A 21,513-nucleotide genomic window follows, 5' to 3' on the forward strand; every position below is an offset into this window, starting at 1 on the left:
CCTGAGCCGGTGCCGCGGCTCACTAGGCTAATCTTCCACCTAGCGGCACCGGCACACCAGGTTCTACTCCCGGTTGGGGCGCCGGATTCTGTCCCGGTTGCCCCTCTTCCAGGCCAGCTCTCTGCTGTGGCCAGGGAGTGCAATGGAGGATGACCCTAGTGCTTGGGCCCTGCACCCCATGGGAGACCAGGAGAAGCACCTGGCTCCTGCCTTCGGATCAGTGCGGTGCGCCGGCCGCAGTGCGCAGGCCGCAGCAGCCATTGGAGGGTGAACCAACGGCAAAGGAAGACCTTTCTCTCTGTCTCTCTCTCTCACTGTCCACTCTGCCTGTCCAAAAAAAAAAAAAAAAAAAAGCCTGGACACCTTGCTGGAGACACAACATGATTCAGAGCAGGAGTCTCCATGGAGGGGGGGTGGGTATGGGGGGGAGCACAGTGGGCGCCAGCCCAGGCAGGGGGTCCTCCAGCGGGATCCTTACAAGGCCAGCTCCACGTGCAGAGTCCATTTCTCAACAGAGCAAATGGTGCTCGCTCCTGGGATGCAGTCAGGCAGGGGCAGAGGGAAGAGGAGGGAACTCTTAGTTGTGGGGGGCTCGAGCAGAGGCTGAGCAAACGGAACCATGGGAGAGGAGCAGCTTGAGGTTGGGAGAATCTGGACACAAAGACCTAGAAATCATAAAGCTGCCTCAGCCTTCATCCCTAGGCAAGCTCACCTCTGCCCAGACTCACCCGCAGAGGGCAGGAGGTGGGGAGGAGGGGTGGGGAGGGAGGCAAGAGGCAGCTACAGGGAAAATCCTGGGCCAGGGCCCCACCTGCTGCTATGCAATGGGTGGGAACAGACAAGCAGGACCCCCACCCACCCCGACACACACACGGCATCCAGGCCCACCATGTCTGGCTTCTCCTCCTCCCTCTTCCCGCTCCTGCCTTGTCCAGCTCAGCTCACTACATGGCCAGGAGCTGCCCTCACTTCCAACCCCGTTTCCCAGGGAAATCTTGCTCCAAGCACCTCTTCTGACCAACTACAGTTCCTCAGTCATGACTGTTGGGTGGATGAACACAAGGAGGAGGGAAGGAATGCCTCTCCCCAGCCCTGGTGCTACAGGTGAAGTGGAACCACTTATCATGTTCATCTGAAATCTTTCCTGGGGTGAGCGCTGTGGCACAGTGGTTACACTGCCCCTTGGGACGCCCGTGCACCACCTCAGAGTGCCTGGGAGCAAGTACAACCTCCGATTCCAGCCCGGTTTCCTGCCCACGCGCATCCCGGGAGGCAGCAGATGAGGACCCAAGTGCTTGGGCCCCTGCACCCACGTGGGAGACTGGATGGAGCGCCCCGCTCCTGGCTCCTGGCTTTGATCTGGCCTGGCCCTGGCTGTTGTAGGCATTTGGGGAGTCAGCCAGCAGATGGAAGATTTCTCTTGATTTTTCTTGCTTTCTCTTTGTTGCTTTGCTTTTCAAGTAGATGAAAAGAAATAATACATTAAATAAATCTTTTCAGTTCTGTTAAACTGCATTTTTAGGAGTTCTGTCTTGGGAAAGATGCCCAAGATATACTGGTTAGTGGATTGAGGGGGTTGGCGGTTGGGGGGTGGTGTTTACGAAGCAATTCTAATTTTAGAAAATAGATAATTGATAGGTTAGGATATGCACGGAGAAAGTCAAGGAAGGCAAAGCTGGCATAGTTCATGGTTGTTTTTTTAAATGGGATTGAGATGGCTGGAAACTGCTATTTGTTGTGTTTTAAAAGATTTTTTTAAAACAATGAATATGTATTAGTTTGGAAATATAAAAATGTTTTAAATTTAAATTTTGTAAAGCATGTGTTCTGCATACTTTGTTTTGTAATTCCAGGCTCTCCCAGACAAGCAACTGTGGCACGGTGGAGAAGCCTGGTTCCAACGTGCCTGGTTCTGGCAAGTGACACTGCGGATCTGAGCCACAGTTTTCTTATCTGAAAAATGGGTTTAGTTCCTGTCCTGCCTATTTCATAACCCTGACCTTCTCCCATTGGATGACAGACCTAAGCTGTCTGACTTGCAGGCGCTAGGCTTCTGTTTACAAAGATTGCAAGGGAACACTCACAATGGCAATAGCTGTGCTCAGCCGGTAGGTGACTCCCCCACCCCCTTTTTATAATGTCGATATGTTTGATCAATTTACAATAAATTCACACATCGAACAAAATGAGATCGCTATGTATGGGATGAAACCACCTCCACTCCAAAGGGAGAGATTATTCTCTATGCAAGCCCAAGCCTGAGTTGGCTGCGCCCAGCCCCAACGGCCACTTGTGTTCAAGAACACGTGAGAAACGGCACAGCTGCTGTGACTGTCCCAACGGCCAAGGAGCCCCCTCCGTGCCCTGGTGAGATCCACCCAAGGGAAAGGAACAGCAGCCGGGGGTTCCCCGAGGAGGACAGAAACGCTGGACGTGGGGAGGGCAGGGCAGACAGGACCAGGGAGCCCGGGGTATGTAAGTCCATTAGCGCCTCGATGCTTGGGATGTGACTGAATGATGGCAACAAAACTATTTCAAGGGATCTGGACACACATTTTTTAATCCAGTGGTTGCCTGTTTATTTTTAACCACCTTCTATTTTTGGCACGTGTTGCTGGTTTTATTTATAGTGTAGAATACTTCCATTTTATTGATGATGTTCTTTTATTTTTTATTTATTTTTTTATTTTATTTTTTTGACAGGCAGAGTGGACAGTGAGAGAGAGAGACAGAGAGGAGAAAGGTCTTCCTTTTGCCGTTGGTTCACCCTCCAATGGCCGCCGCGGCCGGCGCACCGCGCTGATCTGATGGGCAGGAGCCAGGAGCCAGGTGCTTTTCCTGGTCTCCCATGGGGTGCAGGGCCCAAGCACCTGGGCCATCCTCCACTGCACTCCCTGACCACAGCAGAGGGCTGGCCTGGAAGAGGGGCAACCGGGACAGAATCCGGCGCCCCAACCGGGACTAGAACCCGGTGTGCTGGCGCCGCAAGGCGGAGGATTAGCCTAGTGAGCCGCGGCGCTGGCTCTTTTGATTGGTTCTTTTGATATGCGGCGGAGTTACAAAAGAGCAAGTTGACGTAAAGGAAGGGAATGAGCGATGATGGTGTCAATGCTGTAAGGATGGCCGCAACCAGGAAGGTGCTGGTGGGTGCCTGGCGTTTGGGAACCGTTGATTAGTGGATGCCACGGAAGGAGCGCTCGCCCCGGGATTACTGCACAGCAGCGGAAGTATCCCAGAACTGCCTGGGGGTCTCACCGTCAGCTCCAAAAAACGTGCACTTGCGTCCCAACAGAACGTGTTTATTAAGTGCACATGTGTGCAGCCTCCTCCAAGCCCCGGGCTGAGTTTCTGAATAGCACATTTGTGCACGCACTGTATCTGGGTGTGGGTAAAAATACATACCTTGGGCATAACCAAGTCGCTGTTTTAGCCGATTCTTTCTTCCCCCCACACAATGTGCTGGGACATGTGAGCTGCTTATTTATAGATGGGGATCACTTTTCAGAGGACTTGGGGGTAAACACTCCCAGAGCCCAGGCACTGGCAGCCCGGGCCTCCTTGGAAGAGGACTGTGGCTTCAAAAGACTGAACTAGAGGCTGGGAGGGGAGGTCTGAACCCCACTGCTTGCTGAGAACACGCGGAGGGCAGTGACTGCTCTGCTCACAGCCACAGTGGGACCAGAGGTCTCTCACCCCACCCGCAGCCCCCACCCCGCCACCAAGCCACTCCTCAGCCTATGTGCCATCCACACCAGAGCACCAGCGTCCCACACTCTGGGGACCAACTGTGTGACCTGGGGCACGTGACTCCCATCTCTGCCTCTCAGCCCAGATAATGATATCCAGCACGACCACACGCAGAGACCTGGAAGGGTGTTCACTAGGTGTTAAGTGAAAACAAAATTAAAGCTGTAATATGATCTCATTTTTGTTTTGAATAAAAAATAACTGAACCAAACATCAAGTATTTACAATCTGCTAAGTAGAAGATTTCTAGACGCCAGCATAGTGGCGCCAGTGGGTTACACTGCTGCTTGCAACATCACCCATATCAGAGCCCATGTTCGAGTCTCGGCTGCTCTGCTTCCCATCCAGCTCCCTGCTAATGCTCCTGGGAAAGCAGCAGAAGATGGCACAAGTGGTTGGGCCCCTTACCACCCACATGGGAGACCCAGATGGAGTACTAGGCTCCTGGTTTTGGCGTGGCCAAAACCAGGAGACAGGAGCTTCTTCTGGGTCTCCTATGTGGGTGTAGGGGCCTAAACACTTGGGCCATCCTCCTCTGCTTTCCCAGGAGCATTAGCAGGGAGCTGGATCAGAAGTGGGACTCAAACCGGCGCCCATATGGGCTGCCGGTGCCGCACCGGCCCCTTTCCCCGTCTTTCGCTGTAACTCGGCCTTTCAAACAAAATAAATAAATCTTTCTTAATGGGGACGGCGCTATGGTGCAGCAGGTTAAAGCCCTGGTCTGAAGCTCCAGCATCCCAATGGGCGCTGGTTTGAGTCCTGGTTGCTCCTCTTCCTATCCAGCTCTCTGCTATGGCCTGGGAAAGCAGTAGAAGATGGCCCAAGTGCTGGGGCCCCTACACCCACGTGGGAGACCAGGAAGAAGCTCCTGGCTCCTGGCTTCAGATCAGCTAGCTCCAGCCACTGCAGCCATCTGGGGAGTGAACCAGCAGATACAAGACCTCTCTTTCTCTGTCTCTCCCTCTCTCTGTAACTCTGTCTTTCAAATAAATAAAATAAATCATTGCAAAAAAATAAATCTTTCTTAAAGCAGCAGCAGCATTTTAAGAAAGTAATATTCTACCAAGACCACTCTTTGGGAAACTAGCATCTAATCCTGCCCTTTCTCTTCCTTCCATTTTGCAGGTGGGAAGCCCAAGGTTGGGTAAAAAGAAGTGACAGTCACCGACCCATCCCCCCATGTCAGCAGGGTCTCTGATACACCCCTCCCCCTTCTTCTTCCCTCATGGCGCCCCCTCCCCCAGGCTTCTCTACCCAGCATCTTCTCTCCTGTACCTCCCATCCTTCTCACACCTGAGGCAATGCAGCGCAATCAGCAGGGGTCAGCTCTGGGGAGGGGGCTCCGGGTTTCAGAGCCCCAGGAACCACACTTCCACCCGGGAGAGGGGCTGACACAGCCAGCTGGTTAACTACGCCACAACCAAGGCAGGAGCCCAACGCGGAAGGGAAGGGCCCCTGACCTCCCAGGAGCCACAGCAGGGATCCAGTCCCGGTCTAACCTCAGCGGCTCCTCCCTGAACTGTGCCCCCTGCCCACACCGACCCCGGCCATTGGAGAGGGGAGTGTGAAGCAGCAAGGACCTCAAAACCACCCCGCTCATCAAATGGTTGCCCCCTCCCACCCCACCAGGGTAGAAACTCTGCAGACAAGAGACAACCCTTTGAACAGCTCAGAGCCCTGAGCGCACAACCAACACTTCCGGTCGCTGTCTGTGGGGCCTTGGAGAACCCACACTCCTCTCTGGCCCTCAGCCAGAAGGAGGTGACTGGGCTGGCTGGGGGGGGGGGTAGGAGGGGGGCTCCACCACTACCCCCAGCCCAGGCTTTCCTCCCAGGGCGCAAACACTTCTCCTCCAGCTTCTGTTTGGGACAGAGATGCACTGGCTGGCTCTTAAGTCAGGATAGGCAGACGAGGCCACCCCACCCCAGCACCCGGGGCCTTCTTCGCCCACTGGGACCCCACTCCTCCAGGGGGAGGCACTCACCGAGGCTCCTCAGGCAGCGTCACCTGGTCCTTCTCCCAGGTAATGACGGGAGCCGGCAGCCCCTGGGTGTGGCACTCAAAGCGGGCGGTCCCGTTCTCCTCCACCACCTGCGACTCCGGGTGCAGGGAGAAGTCCGCAAGTGCTAGAGGACAAGGACAGTGAGAGTGAAGCCACCCACCCACACACACACACACACACACGGACACAGGGACACACAGACATGTGGAGCACAGCAAATTCAGACCAAGGGAGAGGCAGCCGGGGGTGAGAAGCAGCACCCACTGGTCAGATGCCACCGGCAGCACGGAGCCCAGCGCCCCCTGCCCACCAGCTCCGCGGTGGTCAGAATGCAGTCAGAGGCCCAAAAATCATGTCACGGCAACTTGTACTCCTGAACTGGGCTGGGCAACCGGCCTGGACTCCGTGCACTGCACCTGTTCCGTGGTGGAAGCTCCCTGGGAGGCGCCTTTGCGGCCCTGACGCCCTTACGAGCCTTCCTGGCAGGCTTCCTGGGGGAGGGCACAACCCCAGACTCTACAGCTCATAGGGCAGGAAAGCAGGAGGGGCAGGGCCGTGGAGAAGCGGGACGATGCAGGCACTCACTGGCAAGCCTGACCACAGCAGCCTGGCTGGCCACCACTCCGAGGGGACCGTGGGCCAGGCAGGAGTAGCTGCCCTCGATGGCTCCCACGGCCCCGGGGGCTGCCTCACCACTGCCATCAGGGGCTAGTGGCTGGGACAGCCGGAGGGAGCCACTGGGCAGCAGGTGCAGGTGGTCGTGCTCCGGCAGGGCTTCCCCGTCCTTGCTCCATGTCACGCTGGTCGGGGGCCCAGCAGCAGCAGCCCCCAGGCTACAGTTCAGCACAGCAGCCTGCTCTGGGCCCAGGATCACTTGCAGCGGCCCCGCGTCACAGCTCAGCTGCACGGTCGTCTCCTGGGGCAATGGCAGCTCTCCTGCGTAGAGAAGGAGGCATGGGATCAGCAGCGTATGTCCCCTCCCACCTCCCTCGGCCTCTGCTCCCAAGAGTCACCCATTCTGAAGCCAGGGCCAGCCACAAAAAGGTCAAACGGGAAGACCCATGTCTGCATCCTGGCTCTCCCCTGACTGTGACCTTGGGCAAACGGCTGCACCTCTCTGTGCCCATCTTTCTCTGCTGCTCAGTTCTCCCAGCCACAGAGAGACCTGGTTATGGCACCATCATTCAAAGAGCCACAAAGGGGAACCAGCCCCAGGGTTGCTGAGCGGGTGAATCTATTACGAGGAATGAAGTACGCACACACGCCCCAGTGTGGTTGAGCCTTGAAAACCTTACACCAAGCGAGAGGCAGTCACAAAATGCCACATACTGCATGATCTCATTTCTGTGAAATGTCCAGGACGGGCAAATCCATCAAGACAGAGAGTAGAGGGCAGCGTTGTGGTGCAGTGAGTTAAGCCGCAGCCTGTGACACCAGCATCCCTTACGGGAGCCAGTTCCAGTTCCGGCTGCTCCACTTCTTATCCAGCTCCCTGCTAATGCACCTGGGAAAGCAGTGGAGGATGGCCCAAGTCTGCGGGTGCCTGCACCTACATGGGAGACCTGGAGAAAGCTCCTGGCTCCTGGTTTTGGCCTGGCCCAGTGCCGGCTGTTGCGGCCATTTGGGGAGTGAACCAGCGAATGGAAGACCTATGTATCTGTCTTTCTCTCTCTCTGTAACTCTGTATCGTATCTTAGGTTTTTTGTTTGTTTGTTTGTTTTTTGACAGGCAGAGTGGACAGTGAGAGAGAGAGAGACAGAAAGGTCTTCCTTTTGCCGTTGGTTTACCCTCCAATGGCCACCGCGGCCGGCACGCTGCGGCCAGCGCACCGCGGCCGGCGCACCGCGCTGATCTGATGGCAGGAGCCAGGTGCTTCTCCTGGTCTCCCATGGGGTGCAGGGCCCAAGCACTTGGGCCATCCTCCACTGCACTCCCGGGCCACAGCAGAGAGCTGGCCTGGAAGAGGGGCAACCGGGACAGAATCCGGCACCCCGACTGGGACTAGAACCCGGTGGGCTGGCGCCGCAAGGTGGAGGATTAGCCTATTGAGCCGCGGCGCCGGCAGGTATCTTAGTTTTTTTAAAAAAAGGCCCAGTCGCTCCTTCCTCACAAAGCTGTTGTAAGCATTAAGCTGACACGCAAGGAAAGGGTATAGCACAGTTTCTGGCACGGGATGGGGCTCCACGCCCTGGAACCTCACAGGGTGGCTCACCCACCCTCCCCCAGCTGAAAATGAACCATAGGTTAGAAAGGTACTGTGGCCAGGGAACATATGACGTGTCTCATGGGCATGAGAAAGCGCCTGTGTGTTAAGTGTGTCTGCGAATACATATGTATCTTGAATAAACAAGACAAACTAGGTCCCGGGGCGTGCACTGTGGTGCAGCAGCTTAAGTCACCTCCTAGTGTTAGGTAGGAAGTCAGAAATGAGCTTATGTGTGTGCGACAAAGGCCTAAGGAATTGACATCTAGGTCCAGCATCTGCATCTCAAAGTCATCCCAAAACCTTCCAGGTGCAGCCCAGTCTCTGCACTTCAAACATCCTGCCCCAGATCCTATCTTCCAGGGGTCCTGCTCATCCTTCCTCTAACCGGGAGACACCAGCCAGGCTTCCTCCTGTCTGATAACTTCAGGGGGAAAACTCAGAAAGGAATTTTTAGTATTTACACCCAAAAAGTCCTTTGTTCCAGGAGGAGAAGAGGTGGGAAGACAAGATCCATCCCCTTAAAAACCCCTGGCCTCAACCAGACTGGGCGCTCAGCCCTCTGCCTCTCTGCTGAGCCGCCCGCCTGGCCTGGCCTGGCCAGGTGTACTCTCTCCACTCAACCATGTAACCCTGCTCTCCCCCAGTCTGAGCCACTGGGCTCTCTCTCAGGTTCTGTCTAGAGAGGTGCCCATCCGTTCTTACGGATGTCCCTACCCTAATAAACCTTGCTATTTTGCTTTCCACTACTCTCTGTCTCACGCCTGAATTCTTTCCTGTGCGAAGACAAACTAGGATAACACTAGGATACCCACATCCCATACCAGAGTGTCTGCTTTGAGTCCTGGCTACTCCATGCTTCCCAGACACCTTCCTGCTAATGTGCGTGGGAGGCAGCAATGATGGCCCAAGGACTTGGGTCCCTGCCACCCATGTGAGAGACCCGGATGCAGTTCTTGGCTCCTGGTTTCATCCTGGCCCAGCCCTGCCTGTTGCAGGCATTTGGAGGGTAAACCAGCGGAGGGAAGACTCTTCTCTGTCACTCTGCCTTTGAAATTAATGAATAATTTTTTTTAATTTATTTTTGACAGAGTGGACAGAGAGAGACAGAGAGACAGAGAGAAAGGTCTTCCTTTTGCCGTTGGTTCACCCTCCAATGGCCGCCGCGGCCGGCGCGCTGCGGCCGGCACACCGTGCTGATCCGAAGGCAGGAGCCAGGTGCTTCTCCTGGTCTCCCATGGGGTGCAGGGCCCAAGGACTTGGGCCATCCTCCACTGCACTCCCGGGCCATAGCAGAGAGCTGGCCTGGAAGAGGGGCAACTGGGACAGAATCCGGCGCCCTGACCAGGACTAGAACCCGGTGTGCCGGCGCCGCAAGGCGGAGGATTAGCCTATTGAGCCGCGGCGCCGGTCCATAATTCTTAAAAAGAAAAAAAAAAGGTCCCAGTGGAGCCACCTGGGTGGAAGGAAACGGACTTGCCCACCTCTTCCCAAGGGCAAGGGGGCAGATCCTGCGGGGAGATGGGAAAGCCTCCGTGCCCAGGCAGGGAGGGGCTGGGCTCAGGCAGAACTGCGAGGGAGTCCAAGAGGAGTCTCGCCTGGCTCGCCGCAGGCCCCAGGGGGACACTGAGCACGCCGACCTGACTGATCTCCCCAAGGCCACACAGGTAGGGCTCCTGACCCCCAGAAGAGCCTACAGGCCCCAGTGCTGGCCTGGCAGCATGGGGAAGGAAGGGGAACAATGGAAGGTGGCCTCGCCAGCCCAGGGTCTGGTGCACACACACAAGGCTGTGTTCATTCCGAGAGCCATCAGCCATAGAGAAAGGGCTCGCCCTCCCCGGGAGGCTCACAGAGGGCTGACCTGCTGCCTGCCTGCCCTGCTGTGCTCCGGGGCCCAAGGTCCCTTCTTGGCCTCTGGCTGATGCCTTCCTTCACGGTAGAATGGCGTCTCTGAGTGTGAACCAGAAACAGAGGCCAAGTCAATGGTCCAGACTTGTCACGAGGCAGGTCTGGGTGGACAGAGTCCCAGGGGGCCTGCACAAAGCACAGTGGCTGGGGCGTCAGGGGACCCCCGGTGGTAGCCTCACCTCCAGCACAGTCCAGCTGGGTAGCTTTGGGCCAGTTATGTCCCCTTCTTTAAAGAAATGTATTTATTTATTCTAAAGGCAGAGCAAGAGAGAGAGGACAGAGTGAAATCTCCCATTCGCTGGTTCACTCCCCAAATGGCCGCAACAATCCAGGCTCAGTCAAACCAAAGCCAGGGGTCAGAAACTCCACAAGCGCTTGGGCCATCTTCTCCTGCCTTCCCAGGTTCATGACTGGGGAGCCGGGCGGGAAGTGGAGCGGCTGGAAGCCATTGTCGTAGGTCACGGCTTGTCGGGTGTCGGTCCCGTGGTCCTGGGCTCACCAGGACGTGGCAGGCGACCTCCAGGATTCTACGATTGATTATTCATCGGCACGTACACACATTCCAGAACAAACACAACACCATCTCAGACGCACTCACAAAACTGGCAGACACCAGGCTAGACACACACACCTGCCAGGCTCGCTGGATGGCGCCTGGAACCCCCGCCCAGCCTCAGGTTCTCTTCCCACCACTTTGGAAGAACAAGCCTGGGGGAAGAGAAGAAGTGGGCAGGAGGGGGTGCAGAGACAACAGACTGACAGACAGGAGCTGATCTGGGCCGCTGCCTTCTTCAATCCATCAGACAGGCTCCACTGGACACCTTGGGGTCCACTGCGGGGTAGGGGAGCAGCAGCCCCTGCCCACACTGGGTTTCCACAGTGACGTGGTGGGGATGGGATGGAAAGAGCATGTGGCCTTGGAGCAAGGTTCCACTGGCCGGGCTGTGGGAGGGGCCACCTAACCTCTCCGGGCCTCAGTTCCCACAGGTACACCAGGAAGACTACACACCTAGGCCTGTGTGTTGTGGAAACAGGAATTCTAGGTTCAGGAATGGGCGTGCACCCTTTAAAAGCGCCTTGTAAGCTGTGCAGACACTAATAGCCTAATAGGTTCTGCCATTCCCTCCGTCCCCGCTACACACACACACACACACACACACACACACACACACAGGGCAAGGGGAAGGCGAGGCCCGGTGCCCAGCCCAGCGGCTCCCAAGTGCCCCGTTCCAGCCGCTGAGCAGTCGGTTTGGGTTTCAGGGGAGAAGAGCCCCACAGGACATGAATCCCTGGCCCTCCAGCGGCCTCCCCGCCCCCCTCAGCACATCCCGGGTCTGGAAAATCCCCTGCTGAACAAACAATGCGAACAGTTGGGGCCCCGGGCAGCTGCTGGGTTTGTCAGCAGCCTGGGCTCCAGGCAGCCGGAGGAGGCTCCCTTGCCAATCTTCCTGAATATTCATGGATCAGCAGATGTCTGGCTTCCCCAGCAAAGGGAGGGAAACCAGCAGGGAGGGAGAACGGGTCCCTTCCCCCCCCCCCCAGCAACAGTGTGGGAGGAGCCGCAGGAGGGGCTGCTCCATTCTGCAGATGGAGAGACTGAGCCCAGAGCGGGAGTCTCAGCTCCCCGAGAGACACGGCTGCCGAAAAGCGCCTTTTAGGGGATGAACCCCGCGTGGAGGAGAGAACTGCTCTCCGCTTCGATGCCCCATGCACCAGCACCGTGTGCCTGCACTCTGCTCAGACGCCAGCCCCTCTGTGAGGCTGTCCCTGCCTTCCCCAGGTCTTTCAAAAGCCACCAGGTGGTCCCTCACCCATCCTTCCTCCTGCCTAGACAGACTACGGGTACGACAGGGGGACAGGGCGCCAGAGTCCGGGTTCCAGGTCGGGTCCTCTGCACACCACCTTGGGTCAGCCACCTTCTTCCCTCCCGCTTCCGAGGCCCAGATGTAAGATGAGGGGTCTCAAGCTTCCTAAGCGCTTTCCCGGGGGGCTCATCTCAGGCCCAGATTAATACATGTGGGGACACAAATGTGTTAGTCCAGGGGCTTCACAGCTACCTCTCTCCTGCCACCCCAAGGCCACTGCCACGACTGACCCCCCCCCCCAGCACCTCCATGGGCCGTTTCAGCGTGTCCCTCCAGCCGAGGCAGACACCTGGCAGGTGGGGGGGGCAGAGGGGGGACTTGCCACCCACCAGCTGTCTGTCTCAAGGAGGACCCCTCCCACCATCTCTTGTCCCCCGTCTCCTTGCTCAGACCCCACCAGGCACAGGGCTTGTGTCTGGGGACTCGGGGCCATCTCTCAGCTTCCTGTCTCTGACTGAATCCACACATGGGATACACTGATTTTAGGAAGCAAGTTAGAACCCAGGTGGAGAGGGCGTTGTCAGAGCCCCCGGGGTGTGCACGGAGCCCTGGGCAGGGTGAGACCTCAGGGGCGGGAAGTGTTCAGGGGCATGAGGCCGCCCCCAAGAAGGACAACGATGGCCGGGCTCATCCACTCCCGGCCCTGTCTGAATTCCAGGGCCCCGCAGATTTACAGCTTGTTTTCAACCTTCAAGACGGTATCTCCACGCTCCTCTCCCGGGGGACACGAATCAGCTTCCTCCAGAACCTCGGCTGCCCCCTTACCACACACTAAGCCCCTCCTACCGCCAGCTGCACAGGGAGCTGGGACGTTGCCTGGAATACCAGGCAGGCCTCCGCCTCCCTTTATCTGCAGTCCTGAGGCCAGGGAGGCTCAGTGGACAGCAAAGTCACACTGGGCTTGAGCCTGTCCCCTAAGAGCTTCAGTCCATGCATGACCACACCCACCCTCTCCCAGGTCTCCCAAAAGGCAGCCGCGGCCCGCTCTCCCCAGAGCTGCTTGCCCCATCACTGTCTGATTTAGATGCCTCTCCTTGCTCTGTCCCAAAGGACACTTGGGCGCTTCCATCGCTGCAGCTAGCACTCCGGATTTCTCCCCAAGGAGGCAACAACTGGGACTGCATCCCTAGAAGCGTGCTTGGCACATAGCAGGTGCTCAGCCAGAATCCCTAGAGCAGATGAGTAGGACATGGGGGCACACCCTTAAAAAAAGACACCTCACACTCTGCCAAGCTTCAGTTTCCTGATCTGTAAAAGTGACAGTACCTGCCTGCAGGGCTGGGCAGGATGGCAAGAGTACATCGGCTGCACCCTGCAACGTGACACAGAGACAGAACAGCAAACCCAACCAGAATGGAGCCCTGCACTTACACATGACTGGGGCTGGCGAGCTCAACACCTTCCTTTCTCCTGCTGTATGCACCACACAGTTAAAAAGACCTTCCTAGGGTGAGCGTTGGCCTAGGGGTTAAGACACCTGTAAGATGTCCACGTTCCACATCAGAGTACCTGGCCTGGCTCCTAACTGCAGCTTCCTGCTAATGCAGGCACTGGGGGCAGGGGTGATGGCTCAAGTAATTGGATTCTAGGGGAGACCTGGATTGAGTTTCTGGCTCCTGGCTTAGGCTCCGGCCATTGCAGGCATTTGGGGTGTGAACCCACAGATAGGAGCTGTGTCTCTCTAACTAATTAAATAATTAAAAATATTTACATGGGGGCCTGCATTGTGCCATAGTGGGTACAGCCATGCCCTGCAATGCCAGCATCCCACATGGGTGCTGGTTTGACACCCAGCTGTTCCACTTCTGATCCAGCTCCCTATTAATGCACCTGGGAAAGCAGCGGAAGATGGTCCAAGTGTTTGGCCTCCTGTACCCACGTGGGAGACCTGGATGAAGCTCCTGGCTTTCGCCTGGCCAGCCCCAGCCATTGCAGCCATTTGGGGAGTGAACCAGCGGTTGGAAGATCTCTCTCTCTCTCTGCCTTTCATCCCATCCCCACTGGCATCCCCCTGCATATACTTGCCAGAGCTGCCAATTACGTGACAAGGTGATGAACCCCTTATTGAGCCTTCTAGGAGTCCCAGGTCCACACCTGAGAGAGGCCTCACTGATCCTCCCTGACCCCAGTGAGCCCCCGAGGTGCCCAGATGCACAGCCTGAGTGGAGGCCGTGGTGGCTGGCGGCTCAGCTGGCCCAGAACACACGCTCTGGTATCTCTGCAGCTGGGGCCCCGGAACATTCTCTCTGGTTTTCCTGCCTGGCCTCCCAGTTCCCATCACCCGGCCCTCACCAGGCAGGGCTCCTCTCTGTCACCAGCACTTCTCCCTGTGCCCCGCGGAGAGCGGACAGCAGGGAGCTCCCCGGCCCGCCTGGCTACATCTGCTCTGCATCTGGAATTCTGTGTCAAACCTGGCTGCTGCACCTCAGGGACACTGGAGGGAACAGGAGGGGGATGGGGAGAGGCGATTCCAGAGCCTAGATTGACTGATTTTGGGGACGGAGCGCACAGGCCCGGGGATGATAGCTTTTTGTTTGCTGGAGAGAAGTGCAGAGAGGATGAACTTGAGGACGTGCACACCAGCTCCCAGGATACCGTGTTTGCTCTAGCCTGGCACGGTGGTGCCCCAGAGCCTGTAGACTACTTCAAGATCCTAACCATGGAACGTTGAGAAGCCACTCTGTTTTCTCATCTGTAAAATGGGCTCATGCCAAATTTATTTCTAAGCCTCTCCCAGCGCTGACATTGGAGGATGCTCCAAGTGGGAGGTCACTTCACTGGAGAGAGATGCCTTTGGGAGCTGACAGGTAAATTACTTTTCACTTCCTTCTCCCTCTCCCCCTCCAAACCCATTCTACTGATTCCAATTCATCACCATCTCTAGCCCCAGCCACCCCAGCTGCTACCATGCCAGTGGCCACCATCGCCTCTTTTGCAACAACCTCCTAAGGGACTGGAGCTTCCTGCCTCTAGCCCTGCCCACCCCATTCTCCCCTCTGGCTGGAGTTGGCTGAGGCAGAGCTAACCAAGGGCTCTCAGGCCCCAAACCCCGAGGGGGGCTTACCTTCAGGCTCCCTTCTTGGAACCCCTCAACTCCTGTCCCATTCCCTCTCCCACTTGCCCGACCCCCACCCCTTATACTCACAACACCATCACTGGTTTCTCCCAGGTCCCCAGTAGCTTTCACCCTAGGGCAGTATATTTATCAGTCCACCCCCCCCGCCCCGCCCCCACACACCAGACTGCACACTGCACCAGGGCCCAGGTCCGCCTCCTCAGTCCGGGTATTCTAGGCACCCTGCACACGCTCACCTATGAAAGCACTCAGTAAATATTTGTTGAATGAATGAATGACTTCAGTCCACATCGGGGCAGCTGGTCAGAATCCGACAGGAGTGGCCCCAGGCCTGCTTAGCTTTGCACACTCAAAGGAGGGGGAACCAGGGCCAGCACCGCAGCCCGCGGGAACCCCGCTCCGGCTCTGCCCTGAGCAGAGAGGGAAGTTGGAGCCCTGCGGGGCCGACCACATCCGAGGAGACACCGCGCGGCTCCCAGCCCGACCTCGGCTGGCCGGGTGACTGCGCGAGCTTCCGCAGCTCTCGGAAGGGCAGAGCAGGGTTGAGGGCGCAACTCTGCCCTAATCCCCCGCGCCTCGGAGGACGGCCGCCCCTAGGGCACCTCCCCGCCCCTTTCACCTGACAACTTCGGGCCGCCCCCTCCTCGGGCCAGGCCTTCCACCGCGGGGGCCAGAGAGAGAGGCGTGGCCTCGGAGGGAACGCGGGGGTCGGACCAGTTCCCGGCACTTTCCCACCCGCTGTTTTCCTGGAGATGGGCCTGGGGCCCGCCGGGCGGAGGCTCCTTCCCCCGCCGCCCTCCTGCTCCCTTCCCACGTGGCCTGGCTGAGTGTATCTGGAAAGCCGCAGCAGCTGGAGCGAAATCCCCCTCCCCACCCCCACCTCCCAGTCCCTCCCCGACTCGCCCCGGACACATCCTCAGCGCCCCGCTCGGCGGGGAAGGCAGGACCAGGCGAACAAAGCGGGCAGCCCAGCCCCCTCCCGGCCCTGCCACCGACCCTTCCCCACGGGCCGGTCCCGGAACGCACTCCGGACCGAAAGCCAGAGGGCTGGGGGCGGAGGAAGGGACCCCGGCGGCACTCCTGGACCCGCAGGCACTCCCCTCCAGCCCCTTCTCAGAGTTGCGTGGACCAGGGTGCGGAACTGCAGGGGGCCTGGCTGAGCCCCCGGCAGCTCCTGGGGGTGGGGCCGGAGTGACACGCGTCCCCTCCCGAGAGCCGCCGTCCGACACGTCCACGAAAGCAACTGGTCTCTTGCGTTCTCCCCCAGCCAACTCCGGGGCCGAAGGCTTAAGGGAGCGACACCTTCCCCCACCCCCAACCCGTGCCAGGGACCACACCCACCGCGCGAAGTTGCGCGCTGTTCCATCCCCACCCGGTCCACCGCGATCCCCTCGCGGCCCTCTCCAGGGGCAAGGACACTCCCCGAAAGCCAAGGCCAAATTCTAGCTCAGCGCCATCCACACCACCGCACACACCCCTACCCCGAACAAACGGAGGCGCAGTCACACGCTCCGTTCCCCTCCCTTCGCCCGCTCTCTAGCCCGAGACGCCCCGCCGAGGCTACGCTGCGGCCGCGACACGCACTGCGGAACCGTGCGCCCGCGGGACCTGCCGGCCCGCCGGACACTCGGCACACACGCGCGCACGCACACTCGCCACACTCTGCGAACCAAGGGCACACACACACACACACACACACACCCTGCGGACAAGTGCGCGCCCCCGCCGCCGCCCGCAGACCCCCCAAGCGCAGGCATTGCAGGAGCCTGGACGCGCAGCCCGCGCCCCTACGATTCCCCGCGCGCACTCCCGCACCGGGACGCACGCCAGCCCCGCAGCCCAGCGCAGCGCGGGCCACTCTCGCCACCGCCGCGGCGCCCGCCCTTACCGCGCGCCGCCAGCAGGCAGAAGGTCAGCGCGAGCAGCCCGCGGCCGCGGCCCGCGTCCCCCCGCGCCATGGGGCCCGGCTCGGGCCGCCGCCGCAGCCGCCGCCGCCGCCTCCCGGCGCCTCGGCCGCCGCCGCGGGGGGAGGGCGCGCCGGGCGTCAGTGGCCCGGGGAGGCGCGGCGCCGCGGGCGGGGGCGCGGCCTCGGGGGCCCGGGCCCGAGCGGGGGCCGGCGCGGGGGCTGGGGCCGCGGCCGCCTCGCCCGCCCCTCCATCGCCATCTTGGGCGAGCGGCCCGGGCGGGGGCGCCCTCACCGGGCCCGCCGGGGACCCCACGCCGTGCGGGGCTCTCGCCGGCCGGGGTCCGCTCCGGGCGCCAGCTGGGCCAGCGGGTTCTGGGTCTGGCTCTTTGGTCTCCCGGTCTCCGAGTGCCCGGGTCTCTTTTCCTTTCTGTCTCCATTTCTTTGCCCTGTCCCGGTCCTCGGGGTCTCTTCCTTGGCGCGTTCGAGGCGCGGTGGGGGCGGGCCAAGGCTTTGGTCTCCGTCCAGAGGACCCTGCTGCCACCGAGCCCCGTCCACTCCAGGATGGTTCGTGCCCCGGACACTGAGGACAGGACTGCCCCGTCCTCGGGTCCCCCTCCCCGGCCAGTCCAAGCTGGCCTCCTTCCCTTGCTCTTGCTGTAACCAGCCCGGGCAGGGCATCCATCCTGCCCCGGTCCGTGGCCTCTCCACACCCCACTGCGATCCTGGGAAACTAGATGGCTCCCATTTCGCTGCCGGGAACACGGAGGCCTGGGCAGGGGAGGGGCTCGGCTGCAGCCGGCGTTCTCAGCCCAGCCCTGCTAGCTGCAACTCACCTGGCCACACTGGGGGCCTCAGTGGCCCCACAAGTATTTCCTGTGCAGGCCAGATGACCTATGTGAGGTCCCTTCAAGTGGTCTTGTGGCTTGGCCGTGTTGCCTTGCACAACCCTCACAGAAGCCTGTCCCGTGCAGACCCAGCAGGAACCAGTGTTTGCTCCCTCTCGGCCTCATCTTTCCTGCACCCATCAGCGGCTTTCAACTCTGTGGGTCACTCCCTCCCACACGCGTGAGCTCCTCAGGTCTTCCCTGGGAATCCTGGGGGCCTCAAGGTTTTCGCAAGCATCTTTGTTCTGCTGCTGCCTAAATTCACGCCTCCAGGCTGGCTCAGCTTCCCTGAGCCCCAGGCTTGGGTACCCAGCTCTCTGCTCAGCAGCCCAGGAACTGGGACAGAGGTAGCCTGGTTTTCCCCTCGGTCCTGCCCATCCGGGTTCCTAGTAGCTCCAGCCTCCCTGCTCTGCTCAAAGATGTAGTCACTCTCACTCTTCACTTTCAGGTCTTTTAAATTTTTTTTTCATTTATTCATTTATTCAGATAGAATAACAGAGAGAGAGAGAGAGAGAGAGAGATCTTCCATCTTCTGGGTTACTCCCCAAAATGTCCTCAACAGCTAGGGCTAGGAGCCTGGAAATCAAGCTGGGTCTCCCACGTGGGTGGCAGGGACCCAGGTATTTGAGCCATCACCGACTGTCTCCTCGGCCCATCAGGAGGAAGCTGGGTCAGAAGGAGAGGCAGACATGGGCACTCAGATATGGGATCCCACAGTGGCCACCCCTAGCTGTCCGCTTTCCCACTCCCACCTTGGTCCAAGCCCCCTCACCTCTCTCCTGCGCTGCGGCAGTAGCTTCTACCCCCGCGTCCCCTGTGTTTCCCGTGTCCCCCGCGTCCCTCGTGTCCCTCGTGTCCCTCTTTAGTCTTCTCGATTCAGCAGCCAGAGTCACCCTGTTCCAAGAAAATCACAGGAACCAGCATTGTTAAGCTGCCGGCTTCGCATATCAGAGCGCCAGTTGGAGTCCTGGTGCTCTGTTTCCAAGCCAGCTCCCTGCTAATGTGCCTGGGAGGCAGCAGAGGATGGCCAGGTGCTTGGGCCCTGCCGCTCACATGGGAGACCCAGATGGAGTTCTTGGCTCCCAGCTTTAGCCTGGCCCAGCCCTGGTCACTGCAGTCATTTGGGAGTGAACAAGCATAGAAGATTTTTTTCTTTTGTTAAAGGAGATCTTGTCATACTTCTCAAAACCCACCAGTGGCTCCTGTCTCTCTCTATTGGATCTAAAGTCTGTGTTGTGACCCACAAGGCTGCAGGACCTGGAACTTGCCTGGCCCCCTCTGACTTCTCCGCCATCCCCTTCGTTCACCACCTCCCTGGCCACACTGGCCTCCCCGCTGTAACTGACAGGGATCGTGGAAGAAGTACCCTCTGCAAGGTGTACATAGGCAATGAAAATGTACTGCAGAAAGCAGTGAAATAGTAGCAACCGAGGGGCTGGTGTCTGGTCATATGGGCGCAGGTTCGAGTCCTGGCTGCTCCGCTTCTGATCCAGCTCCCTGCTAATGCGCCTGGGAAAGCAGCAGAAGATGGCCCAAGTCCTTGGGGCCCTGCAGCCACGTGGGAGACCTGGATAGAGATGTAGAGTCCTGGCTTCAGCCTGGCCTGGCCCTGGCTGTTGTGGTCATTTGTGGAATGAACGAGCAAATGGAAGATCTCTCTCTCTCTCTCTCTCTCTCTCTCTCCCCCCATAACTCTGCCTTTCAAATAAATCTATTAAAAAAAAAAAAAGAGAGAAAAAGTATATTGTAGAAAAGCATTGAAATACTAGCAATGAAGCAAAACAGATAAATCAATGGAAAGGTTGAAGAGATTAAGATGGATTAGTAACAAACGTTTAAACCAAAGAAAGATAAAGTCAAAAAGTTGTGCACGGATAACAGTGAATTCAATGCTTGTTGTGTGGACTCATCTGTTTCTGTGGTCATAATGATGTCAACATGGAATGTTACCCAAGTAAAATTACTCTAGGAATGTATTGAAAGGACGAGAGGGATGAGAAATATGGGTGTTCGGTGGAAATGAGAGAAAAAACAGCTAAATTCTAATATTTCTTTTTCATTTGACAGGTAGAGATACAGAGAGAAAGGCCTTCCTTCTGTTGGTTCACTCCCCAAATGGCCACTACGGCGGGCGCGCTGCGCCGATCTGAAGCCAGGAGCCAGGGGCTTCCTCCTGGTCTCCCATAGGGTGCAGGGCCCAAGCACTTGGGCCATCCTCCACTGCACTCCCGGGCCACAGCAGAGAGCTGGCCTGGAAGAGGAGCAACCGGGACAGAATCCGGCGCCCCGACTGGGACTAGAACCCGGCGCCCATATGGGATGCTGGCGCCTCAAGCGGAGGATTAACCAAGTGAGCCACGGCGCTGGCCCCTAAATTCTAATATTTCATAGTGGAACAATACTAGAGAGTGCATAAAAAGTGAAAAGAAAAAACAAAGCCCACAGAGTTGCAATACAAACCTGTTACTTAGAGATTTACCATAGAACTCGATTTTGAGCTACGTGGCTGTGTAATCGTGATACAATTACAACTTGAAAAACTGTTGAAAGAGACGATGCCAGTTCCCATATGGTTCAGTTGGATGCCAGTGTTCCTGGACACCTGCCCTGCCCCAGCCCCTGTTCCACGCTGCCCCAGCCCCCCTGCCCACGCTGCCCCAGCCCCTGCCCCACGCTGCCTGGGGATCCAGATGACTCCTTTTCCGTCCCCGGTGTGAGGGCCCCTGCACGCCCAGCACAACGGGCACAGAGCGGCTCTGCGCTTGCTCTGCCTGCTGCTGGGCACATTCAGCGTCTCTGCAGAAGAGAGACAGGTGACACCTGTCACAGTCTCCTCGTCAGCCGCACCCCTGCTGCTGCAGACCTTGTGTCTGGGACCTCTGGGGCCAGGCTCCCCCAGCCTAAGCCCCTTTGCTGGGCACTTTCCCAATGCAAACACACGCCTGGCCCAGGGCCTGCCCCCTCCTCTGACGAACTCAGCCGCTGAGGCGAAGCAAGTGGAAGAGCAGGTACACAGGCCCCTTAGCGCCCGCCCTGCCCCACCCCTGGCATTTCCACCGTTTGCTGCCCTCTCCCCGGCAGATTCCTGCTCCCCCATCCCTTCAGGTCTGTGTTTAGAGTCTTCTCTTTTCCTGGACTAACTTCCTCCCACCAGAGGAACTTTGCCTTTCAATGCCTGATCCAAACATCACCCCCTGCATGCGGCCTTCCCGGGCTGTCCTCTCCCACTGCCCAGGCAACCGATAGCTCGTGGGCGGCCAGTGCTCCGCACCAGGCACTTTGAGCTTGGCCTGGGTTTTCTCAGACCCAAGGCTCCAGCAACTCCAAGGAGTAGTGTGTCAGCAGCCCTCTGCTACGGAAGAGGAAGCTGAAACACAGAGAGGTAAAGTCACTTGCCGGAGGTCACACAGTGGGGAGTGAACCAGAGACCAGAGGACAGGCTCTCAGCACTCAGCGCATCTCTCTCTGCAGGGACCCTCTCTTGTTCACACCTCTCTCCCTACTTTGGGACTGAGAGCCTCTGACTGCAGAGAATGTGTCTGGCTCCTCTGACACCGCCCAGATCCCTGGATCTCGAAGCAGGAGCCGAGCCCCGGAGAGCTGCTCAGTGCACGCTGCCTGCCGATGAGCGAATGAAACCACGGCTGGCATCGCGCTTCTGTACTGTGACCTCGGGCAAGGATACGACCACCTCTCAGAACCCTCGCTGCTTCCCCCTGAAAAAAGAAAAAAGTGGGGAGGGTAATAGTATGCCTAAACAGCATCCTTATCCCTGCGAGGATCAGACTGAACACGACGCTGTTGGGAGAGACTATTCCATAAGCTGAGCCACTCACGTTCAGCGGCAGCAGCTGGTTTTCACAGAGCAGTGTGTCACCTGCTCCCTGGTAACACACGATCTCCTTAACCTTGCCCTTGCCTT

At 58.4% G+C, this 21,513-nt stretch overlaps 1 protein-coding gene and 1 long non-coding RNA gene across 2 annotated transcripts in view; one reads left to right on the forward strand and one right to left on the reverse strand.

Annotated features, from left to right (window-relative positions):
• IGDCC4 (immunoglobulin superfamily DCC subclass member 4) overlaps positions 1 to 16,821 on the reverse strand; it is a 35,052-nt gene extending 18,231 nt beyond the window's left edge. Inside the window, exons 1-3 of the mRNA XM_051821832.2 lie at positions 16,690 to 16,821; positions 6,335 to 6,685; positions 5,732 to 5,873 (exon numbers count right to left, since the gene is read on the reverse strand). Coding sequence (XP_051677792.2) covers positions 5,732 to 5,873; positions 6,335 to 6,685; positions 16,690 to 16,759 — 563 coding nt within the window. The 5' untranslated portion in view covers positions 16,760 to 16,821. The remainder of the gene's footprint in view (positions 1 to 5,731; positions 5,874 to 6,334; positions 6,686 to 16,689) is intronic.
• Positions 16,560 to 20,145, forward strand: LOC138844701 (uncharacterized). Its single transcript, XR_011380938.1, has 2 exons — positions 16,560 to 16,712; positions 19,659 to 20,145. It is a non-coding gene; the product is annotated as an uncharacterized lncRNA (long non-coding RNA).
• Positions 20,146 to 21,513: the final 1,368 nt, after the last annotated feature.

The sequence above is a fragment of the Oryctolagus cuniculus genome, chromosome 12, assembly GCF_964237555.1.
Source record: "Oryctolagus cuniculus chromosome 12, mOryCun1.1, whole genome shotgun sequence".
NCBI classification, from domain to species: Eukaryota; Metazoa; Chordata; class Mammalia; order Lagomorpha; family Leporidae; genus Oryctolagus; species Oryctolagus cuniculus.